Source organism: Passer montanus, unplaced genomic scaffold (genome assembly GCF_014805655.1).
Source record: "Passer montanus isolate IOZ18808 unplaced genomic scaffold, ASM1480565v1 scaffold54, whole genome shotgun sequence".
Taxonomy (NCBI): Eukaryota; Metazoa; Chordata; class Aves; order Passeriformes; family Passeridae; genus Passer; species Passer montanus.
Genome location: NW_024370374.1, coordinates 3,859,799 through 3,884,691, shown reverse-complemented (window position 1 = coordinate 3,884,691; position 24,893 = coordinate 3,859,799). Strand labels below are relative to the sequence as shown.

Sequence of the window (24,893 nt, the reverse complement as noted above, 5' to 3'; positions counted from 1 at the left end):
GTGTGGCAAAGGATAAACAAAGAATACATATGGAACCTGGTTTGTTTATTGTTTGATTTCCAGTATAATTCTGTTATCTTAACAATATAATTCTAAGTGTAGTTTTTAAATTTTTTTTAAAAAAACATAACTGTTTCCTCACTTTTCTTTTGCTTTATACCTCTCTGGTCAATAAGAAAAGGCAGTTTTTTGTTTTTGTCTTTCACATCCTGAAAAAAGGATCAAATCTTGTTGCAAGGTCGGCATTAATATGTGCTTGAAGTTATTTTTTGAAGATCAACTTTGTAGTTCGAGTTTAGACCATAAAAAGATCTTTATTCCAAATCTTACTTTTTAAATTCCAGGTCCCAGACTGGAATAAAGCCTTCAGCAGTTTTTAAGTGGGGAGGTTGCAAGGGGGGAATAGTGTGCAAGCCTAAAAAAAGTCATTAATTCCAAGCCAGCCATTTTGGGTTAAGACAAATCTACTGTGATTACTATCACAAAAATCACCATGTGATAAAAATGCTGAATATTAGTATTTTATAGCAGAAAACAGTACCAGAAAGAGTTAAACTAATATGCATATCTTCTATGTGACTATTTTGCTCTGTGCCAGGTGAACATGGTGATGGATTTGGAAGGAAGTGACCTGTTGGCAGAGAAGGCAGATAGGAGGGAATTTGTCAGTCTGTTGAAGAAAATGTTGCTTATTGATGCTGATTTAAGAATCACTCCAGCTGAGACCCTGAACCATTCTTTTGTTACCATGAAGCACCTCCTTGATTTTCCTCATAGCAACCAGTATGTAACATAGAAATCTCTGTTGTTGCAATTCATTTGTATAAAAGTGTTGTTTCTTCTGCTATCAGAGAGAAAAAAAATCTTTCATCATTTTTGCAGTGTCTTAGAAAATTCTTTCAAATGCTTGCAGTATTAGATACATCTGTTGGGTCAAGGAAACTGCTTGAATGACTATGTTTTTCTCTAAAATAAACAGTTAGAACAATAGATTCCTAAGTTGGTTTTATGTATGATTGTTAAAATTCCAGCACTGCAGAAACTTGGGTGAGATTTTTGGAAGTGTGAAGAGCCCTAGTTCCTGTCAGTCATTGAAGGCTAGGGTAGGCATTTCCCCTTGAGGTTAACATCTTAGATACTTCCTTTCATGTATTGATTCATGTGGAATATGTTGAAAGTTTTCTTGCAGTTCTGGAGTTGTGTATTTCACTGTGGATTTCCTAAAGTTGCAAGCATTTCACGGAAAGAGCAAGCTTTTTCCATCTATTTAATTTCCAATCTTTCCTGTTTGTACACAGCTCTTAGAACATGGTGTTAGATGGAAAGAGAAGGAAAGAGCAGTATTTTCCTTGAATTTAAATATGCATCAGAGAGGCTTGCTGTGACCATAGTAACAACAGTGTTTCTGTTTTTCTACCCTTGTGGATGATCCCATTCTGTGAAACTGGGGAATGTGAAGTTTGACCTAATTTTTTTTCCCTTATTTTGGGGAGTTGCTTTTTATCCTTAACGACATGAAATGGTGATTAAAGCAATTTATTTCCTGGTTCTGCTAGAGTGAAGTCCTGCTTTCATATCATGGATATTTGCAAATGCCGATCAAACCTGTATGACTTAAGCAATTGCAATAAAACATCACTTATGAGATCAGTTGCCTCAGGCAGTGCAGCCAACCTGACTGCAAGCTTTACCAAAATTGGTCCAGTAAGAAGTCAGGTAAAAACAACAGTTTATGTTTTTCTTGGTTTGGTGTTGTTTTGTTTTTTTACTGTAAGTTCAGTTGATGTAGTTTTTCTAATTAATTTAATAATTGAAAAAAAATTACATCTGTTAAGTGGCAAAATCTTCTGTCTTTTACTCTTGTTTTTTCCTAATGTTTTCTTAAATCATTTAGAATGTGTTTCAAATTAAGTTACAAGCTGGGGTTGCACATGCTGTGTTCTGGTGCCCTCCAGTGGCCCAGTGTGAAGGCTTCCTGTGAAATGGATTTGAAACCTTCATTTTTATAAGTTGTTTTAGTTATTTAATGTATAAAGTGGTGGGACAAGTGTGTGAGAGAGATGTAGATTCACAGTTATAATGACCTTGCCTGTGTTGAATCTGTTCCCTTAGGCATTAACTGCATCTGCCCACTCAGTTCTGCACCAAGGGATTCCACTGCAGGCAGGAACTGCTCAGTTTGGTTGCAGTGATGTTTTCCAGCAAGCACTGATTATATGTCCTCCAGCTATTCAAGGTATATTTATCTGTAATTGTCACAGTTCCTAAAATATGAGTGTTACTGCTTGGCTGTTAGCAATATTTGAGTTTTCTGTTATATCCACTTAAGGTTTATATTTAAACCGACTTAATTATGTCATTAAAAATCAGCGTGTGAGTCAGATGCAGATTCATTGCACCTTTCTGAAAGAAACAGCAAATCAGCACCTGCAGAAAATTACTTAGGCAACCCAGAGCCCATCTTCATGTACTGTACAAACACACAGATAAATTTATGTCTTGGATATAAAATAGGAGAAAAGATGTGAAAGGAGAAGCATTAAGGAGGTTGTTCTGAAATAAAATTGGAGAGAAAACAGGAAAGATGGAGTGAGTATCAGTGTCTTATCCTAGATTACTAGGATTTTATGGAAATGGGAATGCAGTTTATATTGTTTGCTTATTAACTTAGCTTGATTATAGTCTTTGTTCCAAAGATGTAATTTATTTGTCTTGGTGATGTTCAGCTTCGTGTTGAGATCAGGCCTTGAAGTTATGGAATTTATAGGGAGTAGTTTTTTTAAGAATGACCTTAGTTTTCCCTCCTCATTTTAAAGCTTCAGAAATCACACTAGATACACTCTGAAATGAAACAAACCAGAAATATTCAACCTAAGCTTAAAGCCCAGGAAATCTTAATCTCTATAGATAAAGACAGATACAGCAGACTTTATCAACAATATTTTTTGTGGCAGCTGCATCTACCTTGGGTTCCAGAAACTCAAGAAAGGTCTGAGTATTCACAGCCTGCTTCACACAGATTTCCTTCTGAGCAGTTAATTGTTTAAATTTATATGTTCTTTACACAATGACATACTCCACAGTAAAAAACCCACTATTGTTTTCATTATTCCCAGATGAATAAAATGATTTATAGAAAAGGAAACAGCACAGGCAGACACTTTATCTGTGATTTGTATACTGTATTTTTAATATGATGATAACTTTCTAAATTTAATTTCTGCTACAGCTGAAGTGGAGGGATATATTGTTTTCATCACATAGGTGAAGAGTTGCTGGCACAGATGAAAAGGGATATTAATGGTGTCTGGCACTGCTTCAGAGTTTCCCAACTTGGCTGCTCTGTGGAGTATCTGAAGTGCTAAAACTCTCTGCTTCTGTCAGAGTTAAGATGCTGCTCTTCTAGATGGCTGTGGGGAAAAAAAATCAGTCAAGTACATTTCAAAATGAAAAGCTTTGAAGTGCGTGGTTATAACTGAGTATTGTGTTATGACATGAGAGAATTACATCAGATGAAAACTTTATTTCATCCTCTACTGTAAAGATTAAAAAAAAAACCAGCCAAAGCACTTACAAACTTCAGGGTAGTAATTCTTTAGTAGCTACCTGTGAACACCCATGCTTAATCTTTGAGTAAAGCAGGAGGCATGAAGTGCAGTTAGAAAATAAGATCAGGGATATCTTTTCCTATTTCCTAGCCAGTATTTTCTGCAAGCTTGGCTGTTCTGTTGCAATGTCTGTTAAAAAAATTCCTCTTTCATTACAGTTTGGCGTTATTGTGTTAAAAAGATGTTATTGTAATAAACATTACAGCATTGCTGTATGTGTGTTAGTTTCTTGTGACAATAATGAAATCTATACAAGGCATGAAATGCATCTTTTTTGTGTTATGCTCTGGTGAGCAGTGCTATAGTTTGCATTATTTAGATGAAGAGAGGAATAGGATTATGGGTTTTGCTGCAGATATTTGATGAAGTAGATAGGAGATTTTACATTGTTTCCCACCGAAGAGATGGTAGCAAAGAGGAACATTATACATGTGGCATTGCTAGCTGTAAAAGTTGAGAGGAATGTGTTTCAGCCTGCTGGAAGTACAGAGCATGAGGTGTGCAGAGTCCATTCTGAGAACCTTTGAAATTCAGTTCTGCTTGCTTTTGTCTGCTTCCTTTCAAATTCTTTTAATGTAGTTTGTGATAAAGAGTAAATGCTTAGCTCTGCAGAACTTTCTGCCAAAGTCATTCCTCTTTCTAGTAATCTGTTTCCAGCTAGTAGCTATTGGTAGTTCTTTCTGGAAAATACAGCTCAAATATTTGTGCAGATAAGTTATGGCACAAAAAAAAAATCTAGGTGTTAATTTGTTTGGCTTGAAAATCTAAATTATGGAATTAGATCATAAACACATTTTAAAAAACAGTGAAATGTTTTAAAATTGTCCTCTGTGTTTGCTCAGAAAATATAAGCAAGACTGCTGTTTGCCTAAAGCTTGGGTGGTATGTGTTTTTTCTCCCTGCCAGGAATTCCTACAAACCACAGCAAACCCACCAGTTTCTCCCTGAGGGTGGATAATGCAGTTCCACTGGTGACCCAAGCCCACGCAATTCAGCCACTACAGATTCGAGCAGGAATCCTTTCTCAGGTTGGCCTACTTTAAAGCAAAGCTCTCATTTAATTAATGAATATTTTGAAATGCAGAGTTCTGTTGCAGTCCCTCTCCTGGTCTGTGCTGAACTCCAAGCAGCAAGTGTAGCTTCAGGGAATTAATTGCCTGTGCCATAAAACCTCCTGTGCTTCCCAGCAGGCGTGGTCCAGCCAGACGCAGCAGATCCTGGTTCCTGCATGGCAGCAGGTAGCACCAGTGGCAGCTCCAGCCACATCTCTGGCCTCTGATCCTGTGGCTGGCCCACAGAGGCTTGGAGACTGGGGGTGAGTCCTGCTTTTGTGCCACAAAAAAAGTCCTGCTGCTTTTTTTCCCCTGTGTATTAAATCTCAGTGGCTTAAATCTCAGTGATTTAACAAGCCTGGGGGTGCTGGTGAGAACAACCTGCAGTATAAATCTGCCTTTCCTTTTCCCCAGGAAGATGATTACCCAGGGCACCCACTACGGCTCGATGATACCACAGCCTCTTTTAACACATCAGATAACCTTGTCTGCCCCTCAGCCAATTAGTGTGGGCATTGCACATGTTGTCTGGCCTCAGCCTGCAGCTACCAAGAGGAACAAACTGTGCCAGAACAGGTCAGTAGAATATTTCTAAGTCAGAACATTCAAAGACAGCGTACATGTCGTTGTTGTTTTGTGGGCAAAGGAACAACTTGTAGAAGTGACATCTTTGCTGGACACAATTTCTCCTAGACAGTCTTTTGGGAAAATGTGTCCTTTCTCTTTAAGTTACTTTGGTAGTAGACTGGATGGAACAATACTTGCAATACTAATTAGTTTTAATTATTTTTGATTAGTATGTGCCCATCATGGTAAAATGTTGTCTTTACAGACTTTGGGTAGGTATAAGAATGTACTGAGGTAGCTCTGATGAGATATTCCTAAGTTTACGTGAGGCAGGATATATCAGGTTTAGACAACTGCAAATAAAGAGAGGCTGTATAGCCGGGTTGCTGTGTGCCTTGCAGTCATCTTTCACTGATAGCCAAAAATACTTCAGCTATAAATACTTGCTGAAGAAAATATGCCCCAGTGCCATGCAAAGTAGTGGCAAAGGTGTGGGATGCTGCGTAAGAGGGAAAGTGTGTGGGTTAGGTGGGCAATGTCAATTTTAAGTGAGGGGTTCGTCTGGAGGCTGCCAGCTTTTGTTTTCGAGGAGAATCCTTGCAGGAAATCTTGCTGGAGTTTGTTTGCTTGTTTTTCACCCAAACAGGATTTTCATTTGTTTTTACCTTTATGAGAACGTGGGATTTTCAGTGTACTGTATTCGATGTTGATGTCTTTGATATTACATACTTGATACCTTTCTTGTTAATATCTGAAACCATCCTTGCCAAGTATTTTTGCTTGTGTTTACTGTTCTGTGTTTTTCTAAATTGGTAGTTTAGCCTACCTTTCCTGCTCTTTCTCTAAATCAGTGGTTTAGCCTACATTGCCTGCTTTTTTCTTAAATTGGTGACTTAGCCTACATTGCCTGCTTTGGTTTTGTTGAAAACAGCACAGGAAGAGACGCACTAAACACCAAATTGTCGCATTTCCTCCACAGGAGCAACATGCTACAAAACACCAATATCCAAAACTCAGCCTTTATCTCTCCAAAGATCCTCAACCTGAAGGCTGTCAAGAGAATAAGTTGTATAGAAGCACAGGACAATCTGAACGCGGAGGGGCAGGAGGGCGGCTGCTGCCAGGCCGCGCTGGGGCTGGCCCCTGCGGCCTGCGTGCGCGGCAGCCCGCGGCAGGCCCTGCTGCTGGCCGGCTCGCCCAGCCCCGCCGTCAGCGTCATCACCATCAGCAGCGACACCGACGAGGACGACGTGGCGCGGACGCACTCGCTGAGGGAGTGAGCATCTGCCTGGGTTTTGTTAGGGTTTGCTTAAATACAGCCGTCTCGGCGATTTAGCTTTGCTGTTTTGCACGTTCTGTGCTGCTTTAGGGTGTGGGTCTGGGCTTCACATGAGGGCATGGTGAGCTCTGTGCACAGAGCAGGGAGACAAAACAATTCCTGCTCCAGCTGGGCACCAAGGACAAATGATCCAAATCTCAGCCCAAGAGCACAAACCCCGTGGGCTGCAGAGAGAAAAACAAGCAGGATGGGACTGCAGGGGCTGCAGCTGGAACTGGACACTGAACTGCAATGTGCACATGGAGCAGAGCTGAGCCCAGGGAGAGACCCCGGCAGCGCTCGTGCATTTTGGGGCCATTTGGGTTCATCTTGGGTGCAGCCCTGGCTGGGCTCTGGTGCTGCCCAAGGTGCATCCATGGAGGAGATCCTTGGAATGAATCCCTGCTTTATTATGTAACTCTGCCCAGCCTCTGCTCTAGGGCAGCCTGCACAAGGCATCATTAACACTGATACCTTCAGGTTTAGATTTCATATTTTCCAGATTTTCTACTGCTTTGGTATAGAACTCTGAACTTCATATATAAAGTGTTAGGAAGTTCTCTTCACAGTCTAGTTAGACAAAACAATCCTTTCCTAGCCCAAGGACACCTTGCAGCTTCAGGCCGAAAAATCATAAAAGATCAGTGAATTGAGGAGAGGAAACTGGGAGGATGAGGCTTCATAACCTGAAGCTGTAATTGTAGAATTAACCCCCAGTATGCAAATGGACCAAAATTTACAAAAGGTGTGAAAACTCATCACCAGTCATCCATCTTGGGTCCATCTTGGGTCCATCTTGGGTCCATCTTGGGTCCATCTTGGGTCCATCTTGGGTCCATCTTGGGTCCATCTTGGGTCCATCTTGGCTATAGCCCTGGCCAGGCTCTTGTACTGCCCAAGGTGTATCCCTTGAAAGCCTTTTAATAAATCCCTTACCTTATTCTTTATCTAGTCTCTGTTTTAGGTCAGGCTCTAGGCATCCACGCAGAAAATGAATCTGAGTTAAAAAAGGACAAACATTGTGCTTCTAATAATATTTCAGGAGGAAGTTAACTCTGTAGCACTCTGTTATTGAAAGGGAGCAGCAGTGTCAAAAATCTACCTCATTAATCTGTGTGTGTTACACTTTTTCAAACCATAGTTTCTTTAGGTTTTTTTTTTTCATAATGCCATGCCCTATTTATTTGTTGAAGAACAATATTCTTGCTGTATATACTCAATGGTACCATTCTAGCAATGTCCCCGAGTTGATACTATTACATACCTGTGGGTAGAAAATACTTCTCTAAAAGATGAACCTTTGGGTGCAAAAGCAGGTGCTGGATATTGCCCCCCAGTGGAGTTTTCTTTCACAGAGCCATCACAGAAGCATGCAAGGCTTAAAAGTTTAATGTTTGTTTGACTTCATCCTTACTTGTAATGATTCTGACCTGGAGGAATACATATTTTAAATCTAAGCTTTGTTGAAGGTTTCAAGGCACTGAACTGTTGTAGTGTAGAACATTTTAATCTACTTGTTTTAATATTGATTCAGTAAAAAAAAAATTATCCATTCAGTAGGTTTCAGAGAACACCGTAAATGTTTGAAACCTGGTTTGGATGTAAAAGAAGAAAGGAATTGGATGTTAGTTTACATTTAAGGGGCCTATTGTAATAATGGGCCCTTTTTTATTGCACAGTTGCACCTAGGTGAGTGGTGCACGGTGTGTTTGCTGACTGTGTTTTTGTGTGCAGGTGTAAAGGGAGCCTGGAGTGTGAAGCCTGCCAGAACACGCTGAACATTGACCGAGTGTGCTCCCTGAGCAGCCCCGACAGCACGCTCAGCACCAGCTCCTCAGAGCAGTCCAGCCCCTCTCCTTGCAAGAGATCCAACAGGTGAAAACTCAGGCTCCTTGCGGCAAAAAGAAAGATATTAGTGTACAGCAGGCCCAGTTGATCCTAAAAAATGCACAAGTTTTGTTGTGTTGCCAGCTGGTGAGGGTAAATGTTCTGTTTAAAAATTGATTTGCTGGCCTACAGTTGCACAGCACAGACTGCTCTGTTCTCGTTCCTAACAGATCTGTCTTGCTGCAGTGGAAGCTTTCAGAATACTGAATGAATGGTGTTCACACACAAAATATAATCATGTTGCATGCAGCTTCCTTTGGAATAAAAATATTCTGGAATTGCAAGACTAAACAAGCCTGAGTAGTATGTGACAGATTTGGTCACCATGTACTTTCTAATTTTTGCAGCCTCTGGTTTTCCCATGGTGTATCTTGTAAAATTTCATGACATTGATGCCTTTTTTCTTCTACTAAAAGTAAGGCTCACTTAGGTGAAGTCTGTTGCTGTGAACAGCTTTTAAATGTTTTTTTCTTCACTGCCTCATGTCTAGCTTGAGCCTTCGGCAGTTTCATGGTACAAAATTAATTCTAATTGAGGTCCTAATGGAAAAAAAAGTTTGTTTAGAATAATTTAAGATTCTTTCAGAGCATGTATTGACAAGGAAGTGGAACTCTGAGTCTGCATCAGGTAGTCTTACTGGTTGGTAGTTAACACTGTCAGTCCTTTGATATTCTTTAATATCAAAACATTCAAAAATTCAGGTAAATTTTTATAAGGACCTACTTGATTTTAGGGTATTTTCTTTGAATTGTAAGGAACTGACCTGCAATTTAGTTCCCCTTGGTAATTCAACTTTGTCAATAGCAGAGGAGTGTGTTGGATTCTGGTTTCAGTAGCATTCTACTTTGTATTAAGTCATATAATTAGGAACTCAAATCAAAAGTCAATGGTATAGAAGTAGAACTAGTTGCTCAGTAGTTGTCACATTATCATTGTTACTTGAAAAAACTACTCAGAATTACCTGATTCCATTGATTAAATCTTCAGACTTTTGTGCTGGCCCTCATAGTGTCAAAGTATTTTTCACAGAAAGTTAATTTTCATAAGTGGTTTTATTTGTTTGTCCTGTTTTAAACAACATGCAGAAAGGACATGTTGCACGAGCTGTAAAATCACTAAAGGACTTGACCTTATGTTTAGGCATTAGTGAATTCACTGCTGTTTCTTGTATGCTTAAAGTTAAGCATACATTCCATCAATTTTTAATATAAAGAAATTTTTCTTTGAGCCTTTCTTTTCTTTGAGCCTTGCAATTTATGGGTAGGATGAGTTTGAATGCATGTGCTTGTGTAATTACAATGCATCATTTTTATCCACCTTTGAGTAATTTCACTTTAAATTATAATAATTTCACTATAAATTTAATGTGTGAATTCAAGAAAATGTACCTCTATCGTGAAAATCTCTTTGTCTCATTGCAATACTTTTTTTTTTGTCAGCATGTCAGATGATGAACAGGAAAGTGGATGTGATACAGTAGATGGTTCCCCAAGCTCAGACTCCTCAGGACACGACAGCCCCTTTGTGGAAAATGGCTTTGTAGACAATAACAATAAAAATAAGGAAGCAAGAGCCTCAGTTAACCCTGAAACCAAATCAACTGTTTGCACAGTAGTGGTACCACCCATGAGACTTGAAAACAGGTTGCATCTTGAGGAACAGATGGTGAATACAGGTAGGTTAGTTCAGGTGTTTTTCTATGCCAGTAGGTAAGAATAGAAGTTTCAGTATTTATTCAATATATTTGTTATATATATGTATATATGAAGATTTTGACCTACTCATACAACTGCAAATCTGTAGTAACCACTCCTAAACCAGTGCTAGGGTTTGACTTTAATTGGTGTGTTGTATTATTATTTCTCCCTACATGCTTAAGCAAATGAGGCCTTGTCTAACTTTTGCCAGAAGAGAATAGTGATAACAAAAACATAACATTGTTTATTTTTTTCTTGGAAGATGCTCCGTGCCAGCCACCGAGAAAGGGTCGGTCTGTCCTGGGGAGAATAAACCAGTCTTCTGTGGTGGGGAACCGTCAGCAGAAACTGACATCAGCATTCCATCAGCACCATGGAAACTTCAGTCAGGTATGTGCACTCACACCCAACAAGCTCCAGACGTGGAGTTGGAGCAGTTGAGTTCCAGACTGAATGCTCACAGTTTCAGTTGCTGTCTGTGGCAGCTGCAGGTTTTCAGCAGCTTGATTAAAGAAGTGTCAGAATCTTGAAAAATGAATTTCAACTTACTGGGCAAGTCATAAGTATCTTGCATTTTGGGTAATTTTCTTAAAACAGCTGACTGTATTTTAAAAAAAATAATAGAAAAGCCACACTGGGAAAATTGTCAGTGTTTGCACAATATCAAAACACGAGATTAAAAAAAAAAAAAAAAGTATGTTTGCATGTATTATTCCTACATCCAAATGCTAAAATACTCATAGTGTGCAGTTAAAATCTGCAGCTGTATCTCAGTGTTGTTCTGTCAATAGTGTGCATGAAAATGTTTTAGCTTGGGTATCCAGAGGTGAGATAGAGCTCAGCAAACCCAACTGTTTCTTACCTTTATTGCCAGGTAATGAAGCTGGAGGGGAGATGACACAGTGATTGTAGTTCCATCCAATGTTAGTAGATACCTAAAGCTAATTTAAAAGTTACTTTTATCGTTGCCCAACAACACAGCAAATGTGTCTGCTGTGGCTGAGGACTGAAGTTGACACATGACAGCAAGCTTAAGCCCCTTTTAGTTAATTATCTTGGAGCTGTAGCTGCATTGAGCTTTTGGTTAGATAGCTGGAGGTGCATTAATGTTAGAGCAGTACCTGTTTGTCTAAGTCTTGCAGAGAAACTGTGAATATTGTCAGTTAAATGCTAAATGAAAGCATGCTATATGTAGATAAGAGGATTTAGCAATAATGAGTTGAATAGTTTAGATTGAAAGAAACATTTGGGTGGGTGACACAGTCTCCCCTTCTGCATGATTATGTAAAAGGATTGGATTAATTAATTCTAAGCAAACCTTAATATGATCAGTATGGTATTAATTTTTAATCTCTTCAGTGTCTGCAGCTCCTCAGCCTTTTGGCAGAAAGTGTAGAACATTATTTTCATTACAAAAATTTATGCTGATCCTTGCTTCCTTGGTAGATGCCCTAAGTAGTTTGAAGTCTGCATCATTTAATGGGAGTAATTGATTTTTAGTCTTTTCTCTTTATAACTGTTAATGACTGCCACGTCTTCCTGTGATCATAGGCCTAGACTTCTGTTTGCCTAGTTGTCTCAGATATTTTCAATCCGTTTATTATTTTTTCTGCTCTCCTCTAAAATTTCTCTCCTATTTGTCCTCTTTGTGCCTCATTATGGTGCCCAAACTGAATGCAGCACTTCCAATTGATGCCAAGCCAGTGCTGAGTAGAGTGGAATAAGCACCTTGCTCATGTGATACATGGTATTTCTGTTAAAACAGCCCAGCATGGCATTTTATCTTTTTTTTTTCCCTTTGCAAAAGCATTAAAATAACTTGTGTTCTGTTTCCATCTCTTATTGTCTGTGCTGCTACCTAAACAGCTAATGTATCTTTTTTTTGTTCCGTCGAAGCATTTAATAATCCCTGTCTCTATATTCCTCCCGATTTTAAGTTGACTAGTTTTAGTGCATTTTCCTCCATTTTTCCCCCTCTCTGTGCTCCGGGGATCTCTAAGCCCTGCCCGTTTCTCTGTGTGTGTGTGGCCAGGTCCAGCACTTCGCCTCGGGCCCGCAGGAGTGGAACGGGAACTTCTCCGCGCGCCGCCAGCAGCAGCAGCAGCAGCCTTTCCTGCCGGCCACCGTGGCCAGCCACGCGTTCTCCCTGCCCCAGGGCAGCCCCAGCCACCTGCCAGGCAGCTCCCACCTGGGCGGGCAGCCCGCCATCCTGCCCTACGCCTCGCCGGCGCCCGTGGCGCACCTGCTGGCCTCGCCCTGCGCCTCGCGGGCCCTCCTGCAGCACCCGGCCTACGGCCTGAGCCCCGCCAGCGGCATCGTGCACCAGGTGCCCGTGGGCATCAACCCCCGCCTGCTGCCTTCCCCCGGCGTGCCCCAGACTCAGTACAAAGCCCTCTTCCCGCCCCACTCCTACATCGCCGCCTCGCCCGCCGCCTTCGCGGGCTTCCCGCTGAGCCCCACCAAACTCGGCCAGTTCCCCTTCATGTGAGAGCTCGCCGCGTCGAGGAGCTGGCACGGAAGTGTGGTTCGAGGAGAAACATGGTGTTTATTACGTATTAGCCATGGCACAACAGGAAAATTATTTTTTTGAATCATGTAGACTTGGGTGCAATTTAAACAACTCTGAGCTTTAAAAAAAACTCACTTTTAATGTGTTTTGCACATTTGGTATAACTTGTCTTTGGTCATGTTATCTTCTTATATAGTAACTTTAGACAGGTGACTTATGGGAGCAGAAATCTGGTTTTGCTCCTGCTATTTTTTATAAAATTGCCTTCTAACTAGTGCAAGACACGTCTACATTTGGGAAGCCATTCAGTGTACAGAACTAGAGCAACAGATGCACATGTGTCAGCAGTACGGTGTAGAAGTAACTCGTTTGTGTTGCGTATCTTGGTGTTTAAATGTTGAGTCACTTATCTAAAAGTTGAGCTGTTGTTCTTCACATTGCATGTGTCTTTTGCATGGGCAAAGAAAAGGCCTAAACATTGCTCTTAAATGTTGTTGTCCTAATAATCTCAGCTGCATTGTAAACTGTTCCCACACATAGTGCCTTAAATATTTGAGGTTGTTAATGTTATTACTTATATATAAATGTTGAGGACTGCAGCACTTAAAAATTCAGATCTGCTGATTTTTTGATAGCGTAATGCTCATTTTGGGTTTTGTGTGGTATTATTTTAGTATTTGGGTGTATTTTCCTGATTGAGAAGGCAGCACGTTTTGCTGTAGCTGAATTTTGCTGTCTTTCCCCCCCCCAGAATGATCTAGCTTCAAGACAGGACTTTAGTAGTGCTTAAGGAAGGTTGATTCAGTAGCTATTGAGTAGTGACACACAAGACAGTATTTCATACTGGTAAATGGAACTGCAATACGACCGAAGTAGTTTATTTTAAAAGTGTTTGTCTAATTGGATATAATAAAATGTTTAGAGGTGAGGTAGGCATGACTGACTAGCTAATGAAAGGAGAAGCCAAGTGCTCATTGATCCATGATGTGGTTTCATCTTAGCTTGAGCAAACCATGCAGTATTTAATAACTAGTAGCAGAATATTTACTGTTGAAGCTTGAAAAAGATGTGAGTTCTTTGTGTGCAATCTTTCATTTATGCATGGGAGAGATTTTAGTCTTTTTACATGAATAGTATTTGTTTTAGCCTGTTGTGGGTGTTTGCTTATTTAATACATTCCGTCAGGGACGTAAATTACATGCTTTTTGCATTATTTTTTTTTTCTCCTTAGGAAGTGTGTCTTTTCGTTTTTTTTGTTTTGTTCAAATGAAGTTGCTTTTGCAGCACCAAAGACTTAATCATCCATTTCCTATAAAAGGTAGCTACTTTTTCATAGACCTCAAGTATACTGTAGTGTAGAGATGGGATTTATGGAAGGTATTAAGCTGAGGCTGTGTTTTAGCTTATGGGCAAGTAATAAATTGTATCATTTATCTTGAATGTATCATAGATAAGCTGCTATATAATGATTGCCACTTCAGATAGCTGTGAAATTAGGTGATTAACTAGTTCTTTCTTAGCCTTCTAATTTCTGTACAAGTCTAATTACATGAAATAGAAGCTGGGTTTTGGGTTTGGTTTATTTTATTTTTTAATTTTTATTTTGTTTTCATGTTTGAAGTGTCGTAACTACTATACTGTAAATGATGGAAGATGATTGCATATGTTTTTTTGGGGTGTGTTATTTGCATCAGTATTTTATCTCCATTAACTTTGAGCTCATCACTGCATATAAGTGGATGTATTAATGTAACTTAATTTTTTTATGTTTTCATATTGGCATTGTGTAGACACTTAAGAAGCTGCATCTTGCAGGCTTGACTTAACTTTTTTTTAAAACAAAATCTGGAATACAATCCTTGCAATGTTGACTGGAATAAGAGTGCAAAGCATTTGAGTTTAACTCTGTCAATAAGCTAATAACTGGTAATCTTTTTCTTTACTCCACTAACACAAGCAGTGTTTTATTTAATGAATGTCTGAATGAAATAAATGTGCCTACATTTGATTTATTTTTTAAGTAATAACTAAAATACAACAGTATTAGAGCATAAAAAAGAGAAAATACCAGCAGTACATTTTTAATCACACTGAAAATTAAGAAACCTAATTTTTCCCAAAAGTTTTGATGTTTTTAGTAATCAACTCTATGCATTTTGTACAAGTGTGTGTGTGTATAAAGTATATATTAGCAACTAGGAGTATCCTGATGAATTTGAGATCTTACCAACACGTATGTAAAGCCTAAACGTGGGGAGTCAGATTGGATGTCCACCTTTACCACTCAAACTCGTGCTGTTTTCTGTTCACTCCCTTTTTTTGGTGCTCACTCCATTGCAGGCGATGGACACACCAAGAACCACCAATGCAAACGGAGCACATCGATTTTTGTATTGTGGTCACAAAAAAAACCCCAAAAAACAACAACAAAAAAAAACCCAATAAACAAAAATCCTGCTGTTGCTTTTTTTTTCTTTTTTTTTTTCCTGGGGCCATGGGGATCATCATGGGTCTGATGTATTTTCTGTACTTTCTTTTTACTGTGCTTAAGGTTTGGAGCTGGCGTGCTTGTTAAATGGACACGGCTCTCTGTGTATCACCACGGTGTCCTGCCCTGTGCAGGGCAGGATTGCTGGAAATGCTCCCCAGATTCGATCTGCTGCTTTTTCTTTGTATTGTAATCTTAGAAATGTCTGCGTTTCAAAGAATGAAGTATTTGGGAACCTGTCACAGCTTAAATTCGACACACCAGGTGACTTTCCCCCCTCCTCCCGCAATGTACTCTGAGAGAACAGACACTGCAAGTGTCTGGGGCCCATCTGCAGGAAAAAAAGCTTTCATGGTGAGGGTCTTTTCTGTGAAAAAAGTCATCCTCTGAGAAGCATTTTTACACAACACCGTTTTAATGCCTTTTTTAAATAAAACACTGCATGACTATGGAATTGCATATCTGCATATTACTTTAATTTGCAAGGTTTTATATTAATTTCTTGTGTTCAGTTTTTAACTTCAGGGTGTTTTATTGGTCAAATATGCTACTGTATTAACTCCTTTTGTTTTGTTTTAATTTTTAAATTTTCTGTTTTTACTGCTAATTAACGTGGTTTGTGTTAAGTAAAAGTTAAATCACACTGCAAGCTGTAGGAAGACTTGTTCTAGAAACACCCAGTGATAGAGACTTGATTAATGAGGTTGAACTGTTACTGTTTAACAATTTGTAGACTTGTGGCTTTTTTTTTGCTTTGGATTTCTCTGCTACACTAGTTCGCCATGTAGCAATTGCACTGTGCAATATTACAATATGAGGACTGGGAAAATTTTTTATGGATGTAATGTCTCTTACAGTTTGCGATAGTATTTCTTTCTAGTTCTCAGTGATTTAAATGTGACCAAGCCTTCTGTACTTTGTCACAAAAAGCGGGTTTTCCAGGTGACTATTTTGGTGAGTGTCAAAATAAGAATTTATGGTGTATTACTGTCAAGATTCACTTTGAATTAAAATATATATTGCAGCAGATGACTTCTGGTGGCTTTTATTTTTTGCTGTGTTACACGAAGGCAAAGATGATGAAAATTCACCAAGAGGGTTCTAAAATTCTGATGTGATCATTCAACTGAGCTTCTTTCTGAAATTTTAAATTTAATTAGTAATAACGTTTAAAATAAAATGTTAGCAACTGTCCATAAAGAGGGTTCAAATAGATCTTTTTCTATAAGAGATGGGTAGATTTTGTTTGGTCACAGCAGCAGGGTTCCAAATTCCTTTCTGGGAACTTTTACTGGATGCTGCTGATCCACTTGGGATTTGCATTTTGCCTGCCATATCTCACTGGCATGGCCATTGATTATGTTGATGCCATGTCAAAATCTCCTTCCTTTAATGCTTTTCGATATCTCTCCAGTTGGTAGAATTGGTAGTATTGGTATAATACAAAATATTCTTCAAGATGTGTCTCTTGAAGAATATTTTGTATTATTATTTGAGAGGGCTTCTGGAATGTGAGGAAAGGGGAACTGACACTTTGTCTGTATTTTGTGTCCTGCAAAGATGCTCCTTCTTCAGGCTTGGGGGGGGTGTATTCATTTCTTCTCCTGCTGTATAAGGAGTTGGTGGTTGAATTCATTGTTGCATATTATTAGAATTGGAGGGTGCAATTAACCACCAGCAGCTCAATCCTTGCTCCAGAGGCTCTTGAGAAGCCATCTTTAATGCAGCCACAGCTCGAAGGCTCTTTGTTCTGGATGTCCCACTTTTACAACCTCAGAGGAAGGTGATCTGGCCCAGAAACCAGCAGACACCTTGCTGCTGCTGAGCTTTGTGCCAGGCTGGTGGCAGCTGCTGCTGGGCCAGCAGGAAGGTGCCCTGCTGCCACAGATGGCCCCACGTGTCAGTGGCTGCAGATGGCCACCTGCTATGGACCAGGCACACTTGGCCGTGCTGTTGTCAGCCAAATGTGCTCACTCTGCCCTGGGGTTGCAGTGCTTCCTAAACCTGGTGGGTGGGTGCACCAGGGGAGGGTGGTTTCTGTGCCTAGCGCTGCGTTTTAGGGTCGGTCAGAAATGAAATGTAAAAGACTGAAATGACAGTGCAGTCTGTTTTTGATACCAGAATATTTCCGAGTTGACAGAAAGATTTAAATTGCTAAATGTAAGGATCAGAGACTGGCAAGATCTGGTAAGGATCAGATCCTGCTGATGTGGATCCGTCACAGGGCTCATTCTTCAGTGCATTTGGTCACAGTGTCTGCGAAGCTTTTCCTGCAGCTCTGTGCCTCCTCAGGTGATGTCTAAATTCTGCAGACACCTGTGGCTTTGAAAGCTGCTTCCTTTCCCTTCTTTACAGCTAGCCTCGTGTATTGTTGACTCTTAAATGCATGTTGGTATCTAGAGCCCACTTTTCCCACAGCAGATAGGGCCACTGGCTCGGTGCATTTCACACTCCTGGCAACATACAACAAACAAGGAAAGGCAGCCTGAGCCTTTCAAAGTGAATACTCTGCCTGTGAAGTCCTTTCTGTTCTTGCTTTCTATTAGTGATGATGTCCAGCTGTTCCCTAGGTTCTTTCCCACCCTGTGGACAGGCTTACAGTTATGTGTAAGTCATCTTCCTCTTTAAGTGTCTTTAGGATGACAAACACTGGTTTAAAATTTGGTATTTTGCCTGTCACTGAATGCAAAGGACAGGTTTGTACTGCAGCTATGATGGCAAATTCATTCAAGGAAAAGCTTCCAGAGTCAATGGGGCTGTCACATGCAGGACTAAGGGGTTCAGGGTGAGGCTGTGTTGTCTCAGTAAATTAGCTTGGCTTTTCAGCTGGACACATGATCAGTCTCTGGGAGAAGCTGCTGTTTGGTACAGCTCACAAAGCAGTGCTGGTGGCCATGGTGGAGTCACACTCTATTGCTGCTCTTGTTTTGGAGAGTCGCCTGCCTTGTTATTTCTTCGTCTGCTAGGAGGTTACTTAGAGCGGCTGAGGTAAAATTGGCTTGTTTGGCTACCCAACAACACTCATCACTGCAGCTCATGAACAGTGCGAGTGCAGCTCCTGTAGGGGACTGAGGCAGCACAAGTGGAATTTTGGGAGGGTTGTGGGCAGTGCTGCTCCCCACTAGAGAGCTGTACCTGCCCTACAGGCCTGTAATGTTCAGCAGGTGCTGTCTGAGCAGTGCAGAGCTCTGGGAGAACCAGGGGAAGGCTGCAGCCCCTCCTGCCTCTCCCCACACTGTGACTGTGACTGTCCTGCTGTGCAGGAAGGCTTATTAAGTCATGGGTAGGGTTTGACGGTGATTAATGTTAATTATATCTTCCTGCCTTCCATCTGTAGGAAGGAAGTTGCATTTTCTCTCCCAGGAGGGGTGGGGTTGTGCTCTAAGCTGCTTCAGGTAATTCTACCTGCCCTTGTCCTGGGGAACAGCACTGAGTATTCTTTGTTAGAATAATAGCTTTATGCTAAAAAGCTAAAAAGATTTGTGCTGAGAGGATGAAATACACATTTGGATGGATTCTTCTCCCTACACCCTGAAATGGCAGGTTGGAGCATCTGCAGCCTGTTGGCAGAGGTGCCTGGAGGCTGGACTCCATCCTGTGCTTGTGTTTGGGGAAGGAGGTTTTCATGAAAATGAAAAATGCCAACTGTTCTGCTGCAAAGAGATTCCATGGCTTGCCACCAGCTTCACAGAGAAGTCACTGCCTGGCCACAGTCACTTCTCATCCATTAATGAAATCCTTATCTTACGGGTTCCCTCATAAAATGAAGCAAGACTTGGGATGCTTGCAGTAGGTCTAGCACAAGCAAGGCAATTTTGGATCTGGGGAAAAAAAAAAAATCAACCCAACCCAAACAAGATTAGAAAAGTTAAGTGTAGGAAGTAGCTAACTACAGTTGTTTGGTAAGACCCCCGTGATTTTTCACTAACTGTAAAAGATCCATTCCTCAGTCTGGAAAATACATATTCTTAAAATCTTTTGAAATAACTCAATCTGCTATTTGTATTTTCTACATAATACCTGCACACACACACACTGTAATGGAAAATTAAGAGAAAACCATAATGCTTGAGAGTTAGACTGAAAAAAAAGTGCTGTGAAAATTAGCTCATTGATGGCTCTATTACAAAGTCGAGTTATGTCAAAACCTAGAAAAACTGGAAAATGATGAAATGAGGTTTGTGCGGGGCTCCCTGAAGGTGCCAGCAGAGGGCCCCGCACTAAACGTGCTGGCCCTGGATTAAGCAGAGTGATGAGCAAGCTCCATTTCACTATAATAATCATAAACTGCCATCTTTGCTCTGGATAATCGCTAGCAGTCATCAAGGGGAAGTTAATTTTGCACGGAACGAATTAGTGATTTGGGGGAAAAGCAAAACGGGAGCGTGCTGAAGCAGTCAGATCAATGTGTAATTACGGGTTGTCAGGGCTTTGGATGCTGCAGCGGCTGGGTACCAGGGTGTCAGCCTGTGGCTGGCCCGTGCTGAGGCTTGCTCCACCTCACACATGACTTCCAAGAATTTCTCAGCAGAGCAGAATTTCTGGGAGGCTGGGACAGCTTTCCTGCGTGTAAGCAACGCTGCAGCCTTTCAGGATCAGCTCTCGGGGTCCTGGAGCGTGTTGTGCCCCAAACCCACCTTTGCGCTGCTCCTCCTGCCACCATCACTGCCTGTTGCCCGCAGGCATGGTCTGGAACTGGAAGAATTCACGGGTGCAGTTCAGGAAAGAGACGATACCAGAATAAAGAATTCACGCTGCTTCTGCCGCAAGCAGGACTTGGAGAGAACGCCGAATGGACTGGCCCAGTGCAGGGTGTGACCCCTCTGCTGTCCAGAACGCATCTCCTGCGCTTCATGCTGATTCCCCGGTGTGCCTTAAAGCCAAACAGAGGGATCCTCTGTCTTGGGGCTTCCCTTCGAGTCTGGGTGTCTGAGCCCCATCCCAGCCAGGGAGGGAGTGATGGAGCGAGCACAGGAGAGGGGCGACCAGAGATGACCCCTCCTGTGTTTTTTGCACGGCTGGGGACGTGGCGGCCACTTGGGTCACCTCCCGCGGTACCCTCGAGCTCCTTTATCCCCAGCGCTGCTTCTGCGCTCGCAGAAATGCCGCCGGCGGTGCTCGGGCTGCTTTGCCGGGAGGAGGTGCTGGCTGGTGCCTGGGATAACGAGGGACATCTCTGGAGATGTCCCAGCTCGGGACATCAGCTGGCAACGCACGGTTCCCGCAGCGGGCAGAGAGGGGCTTTCAGCCGCACGGCTGCGAGCGGGCTCACCGCCGTTCGCACCCGCAGGCAGCGCCGGGCACGGTCGCTGCGGAGCGCGGGGGAGGCGGCACCGGCACATCCCGAGAGCTGCGGCGGGCGGGCACCGAGCCCTCGGCCCGGCGGCGCCCGGCGCTGCTCTTTGTCTGCCGCATGCCTCTGTCAGCGAGCAGAGGCTGGCTGTGCGCCGGGGATGCTCGCGGTTTGTGCCTTTCCCCCGCCCTGCCTGCCTGCCTGCCTGCCTGGCGCATTTCTGTGGGACGGGATACTTGGGTTAGGTCTCCTTCCTTGCTTTTGTTAAAGCCGAGGATCAATTCTAGTGATTCTGTATGGTGGGGAGGAGGGGAAGATAAAGAGAAGATAAAGAGAAGATGATAAAGCTCTGCCGAGATCTGAGCTAAGAATCTCAAATGAAGCTGAAAGCTCCGACGATTTCTGGGCTATATTTTGCCCTTTTCCCTGGACTTTCTGAGTGGGGCAGTGTCCTGTGCTCTCCAGACTTCTCACGGCAGTGGAGATGCGCGGTGACCTCAATGCAGAAATGGTTACTGTTGCCGGCAGTTATTGTATGTGCCGGATAGAGACGCCAAATGTAATTCCGAGGCTATGCTAAAAGAGGCTAAAATTGATACAGGGCTAGATTATTCCTATGTATTTAAGAAAGGACCAGGGATGGGAGTCCGCATTTTGAAGCTGTTAACACATATGTTCAGTAATTGTATGCAGTTGGTGTCAGTTCTACAGCCATAATGTGATAAGGTTTGTCATCTGCAGGTTGTAGGTTGGTGGAACAGTGCCTCTTACTGCATTCCTTGTGCTGGGCATGTAAATGCCACACTCTGATTTACCTCTGTAACACAAATGGACCCATGATCAGAGGAATTGCTAATTTTTTACCTTTGCTTGGTGAGTCAGTCTGGATTTCACAGGGGCTCTTGCACCACACCTGAGTTGTGAGAGGTGTTCCTGCACTTGGAGGTAGCCAGGCTCTCAGAGCTCAGCTGCCAGGGCTGAGGCATTTCTGACAATGCAACAAGACACCTCTTCACGCTCCAGGGTGAGATCCAAGAGCAGGATGAAAAGTGTTAATATTCTGTTTCTTCCTTTGTGGTCTGCATGTATTTATGGCACAGCCGTGATCTCATTTGAGAAGTGAAGAAATCCAGTGGAGTTAAAAAACTCTGTATTTGTAGGTATCTCATAGCCAGCAGCTTGGAAAAGAGAAAAAGAGGTGAGAAGCAACAACTGCACCAAGCCAAAGTACATAATCACAGTGTACACAGCCCACACAGTGGGAAATACTGTCACTGATAGGCTTTGCCTGGGAATTTTAGATTATTGGGTCGTTACACTAAGATACTAAACATAATTTGTTGTACTTGATAGCTTTGAGCTTTACAGCTGAAATTGCAAATAAAACTTTACTACTCCTGTGCCGTGCTGATCACTAGATATGATTGCTGAGGTGCATTAATTGGATGTCAATTAACCTTGAAAGCTCTGCCTTCTGGAGGTGTAGAGCACATGCAATGCTGCCTCCCATGGAAGTCAGGGGCAAAACGTGGTAGAGCCAAATTTTCAGTCAAGAACGCAATTTGTGTCTAAGAATGTTTATAAAGAGCAGCCTAGGCCAGGATTTCTTTTAAGCAAATGTGCTTTTACTCATTTTGGTGATCACTACAGGAATGTGTGTGATTAATAGAGCTGATCTACTGCCATGGAGTGATACAGGATGCAGTAAACACTGGGAACTGCACTTGTCATGCACCATTTCTACCACAGCTTCCTCCACTGGGCAATATTTGCCTCTCTGGGTAAATTATATCTGTACAGATGCACGCACTCGTGGAAAAATGCTCCAGTCTTCTTTTGGGTTTGTGTGCATCACAGTGTGTGAAGACAGAGCAGGGAACCAGGAGCACGGAGGGGAAAATCTGTTTTAGTCTGATGATGCTGCTTCAGAAGACAACTCAAAATTTTCCTGAACCCTGAGATCAACCATATTTCCTTAGACTTCTACAGAAATTCAACACAAATGGCAACAATCTCCTCAAAGAGAGATCCTGGCAGGATGAGCATTTGGCTTCTAGCTGTTGAATATCTCTCTGAGATATCGGTTATCTCTGTGTGAGGGGCTCAGAGCCAGCCCTCAGTGCTGGTCAGTGCCCTGGGACACTTACACCATGGACTACAGAGTGATTAGGTTTCAAACATCAGATGAGAAGTTTTATTTGTAGTTTTACAGGTATTTTATGCTCCTTTAGCTGGGTGCATACCATACTGCAGAGTTAATAATTAATTTCCACAGTGTGACACCCCCAGGACCACTGCTTGAGTTCAGGCTGAAAACAAGGATATATTGCCCACCACAATCAGGATTACAGAATGGCCAGTGCAAAAATTAGGTCAAACGGAACATAATCTGTCAAGAAAGAAAAAAATAAAGCACCAGAAATCGAAGGAGGGAATCTGAGGATTTGAGTTGACTCCTACCATGCTCCAACCAGGTAGAACTCCCTTGTGACCCAGAAGTGTGAGCTGTGGGCTACCATTTTCCCTGGGAGAAGAAGATGGACACAGGTTTGAAAGGCAGCAGTTGAAAGCTGATGTGGTGTTGGTGGAGCATCTCTCAGCCAGTCAATACCTGTGTGTCACCATGGTCTGGCTAAAACAGAGGGAAAGGCACATTGCTTATGCTTGTGCTGCTCGTGAGATTAATCAGCTAATCAGAGGGACTGCAGTGGGGGGCCTGTGGAAATAAAGTTTTCAGAAACAATAAAATAAACCTTTTACATTTTGAGTCATTCTTTATGCTTTGCTCCTGTGGGCTGTTTGAACGATGAACTTGTCAGGGAAAGGTCCATTTCTCCCTGTGCTGGCTGAGCACCAGCACAGTGAGATCTCACCTTAATTAACAATGATTTCACAAACAATAAGGACACCTCCAGCGCCGTGGCTGCTTCTCACAGCTGGAGCTTTGATTGAACAACTCGGAGAGTGCTCCGTGCCAGCTGCTAAATTGCCAGTGCCACCTCCCACAGACCACAGCTCCCCGTGGATGGCAGCTACCTGAGCCCTGACTCGGTGCCTCTCAGCTCCTGAAACTCCCCAAAAAGCACCAGAATTGGTGCATCTGTGAGTGCACGGGTTGGTGTTCTCTCTGCCCAAGGAGCTGCTCATGGGCTGTGAGCACGTGGGGCACGGGTCCTTCCCTAGATCCAGCACTATGGAAAGGGATGAGGACGTAGGAAAAGGAGCCCTCCCTCTCCTGCGATCGCTCTCCACAATTCCCAGTCCAGCATTTTGGAAGATCGATAGTTTCAGGTTGGTCATGTTGTTCTTTCAATGTTCTGATCACCCCAACAGAGCAAAACGTGTGCAGACACCTCAGGTACCCTGTGAAAGAGCAGTGAAAAGTTCCAGTTCTGCCTCATTTTAGTCAAATCAGAACTACAGCAGGGGCTGAAAATGGGCTACCAGGAGCACACAGCGAGGTGCTTCTTTGGCAGGATTTGAGGTTTGCATGGATGTGCTTGGCACAGATCCTCCAGCCATGGGTTACCTTCTCCCACTGCATCCCTGGATCTGAGCTGATAATAAATAATTAGCTGACAGTAAATAACTATCCATATAGCTAGAGAATGCTCTAAATTCATATATACTGAAGCTGTTCTCCATCAATTAAGACAAGCAAGTAGCTCAGAGTAGATGGAGGGGTACCCATGCTTTTCCTGTGGGGAATGGTGACTGGCTGTTTAAGGCCTATGGTAAAGGGACTTTAAAATCTTATTTTCTGACATGTGCACTCACCCAGAAGTGTGTTGCATCCTCCTGGTCTTCACTGGGCTGTTTTTTCTTAAATATTTCACACTTGCTTGAGGTCAGGCCGATGAACAAGAGGAAGGGGACTGTGAGTAATTTTCTGTTTATGGCATTTTCTTTGTCATGTGGGAGAGGTTGTTTCTGCTGGTAAATACTGATAGTGTTTGCAGATGAGTTTCATTCAATGTCCAAACATGTCAACATTTCATTTAAGAAGAAATACACATTTTGGTGGTTATTTACTGTTCTCACTCCTTTCTGCTGAGTCCAGTGGAGGAACTAGTGCACTTCCTGAACTGACCTGCCTTTTACTGCTGAAGCAGCAAGGTGGCATAGCACTGAGGGGCTTTGCACATGGAATTTCTCAGATCAAACAGCACACAGAAAAACTCCCAGTGAGAGTATTTAATTAGGAGTTAATAGATATTAACTAGATATTAATCTAGAATATATAATTAATTATATAATACATAGTTATACATTTTAATCTAATATTATATAAGGTATAATTAATATGAATAATATAGTTAAATAATGATGATTACTTTTGGCAGGTATATACAGCACGTATAGCAAGATGTAACACACACATTTCTACTTGATCTGGAAGTTAAATCAGAAGAAATACCTTTCTGCATTTTAGGAGCACGAAGAAAGAAGGAAAAATGAAAGAACACTCAAAGAT

General features: G+C 42.0%; 1 protein-coding gene across 5 annotated transcripts in view; it reads left to right on the top strand.

Moving 5' to 3' along the window:
- HIPK3 (homeodomain interacting protein kinase 3) overlaps positions 1–16,158 on the top strand; it is a 67,966-nt gene extending 51,808 nt beyond the window's left edge. For 4 of the 5 annotated variants that reach the window (XM_039725133.1, XM_039725130.1, XM_039725131.1 and 1 more), the window contains exons 6-16: positions 599–783; positions 1,557–1,716; positions 2,113–2,236; positions 4,515–4,636; positions 4,796–4,923; positions 5,075–5,236; positions 6,207–6,503; positions 8,280–8,420; positions 9,872–10,107; positions 10,392–10,519; positions 12,162–16,158. In XM_039725133.1, the coding sequence (XP_039581067.1) occupies positions 599–783; positions 1,557–1,716; positions 2,113–2,236; positions 4,515–4,636; positions 4,796–4,923; positions 5,075–5,236; positions 6,207–6,503; positions 8,280–8,420; positions 9,872–10,107; positions 10,392–10,519; positions 12,162–12,617 (2,139 nt within the window). In that variant the 3' untranslated portion in view covers positions 12,618–16,158. The remainder of the gene's footprint in view (positions 1–598; positions 784–1,556; positions 1,717–2,112; positions 2,237–4,514; positions 4,637–4,795; positions 4,924–5,074; positions 5,237–6,206; positions 6,504–8,279; positions 8,421–9,871; positions 10,108–10,391; positions 10,520–12,161) is intronic. The other variant, XM_039725134.1, reaches the window with a different exon arrangement.
- The last annotated feature ends 8,735 nt before the right edge of the window (positions 16,159–24,893 follow it).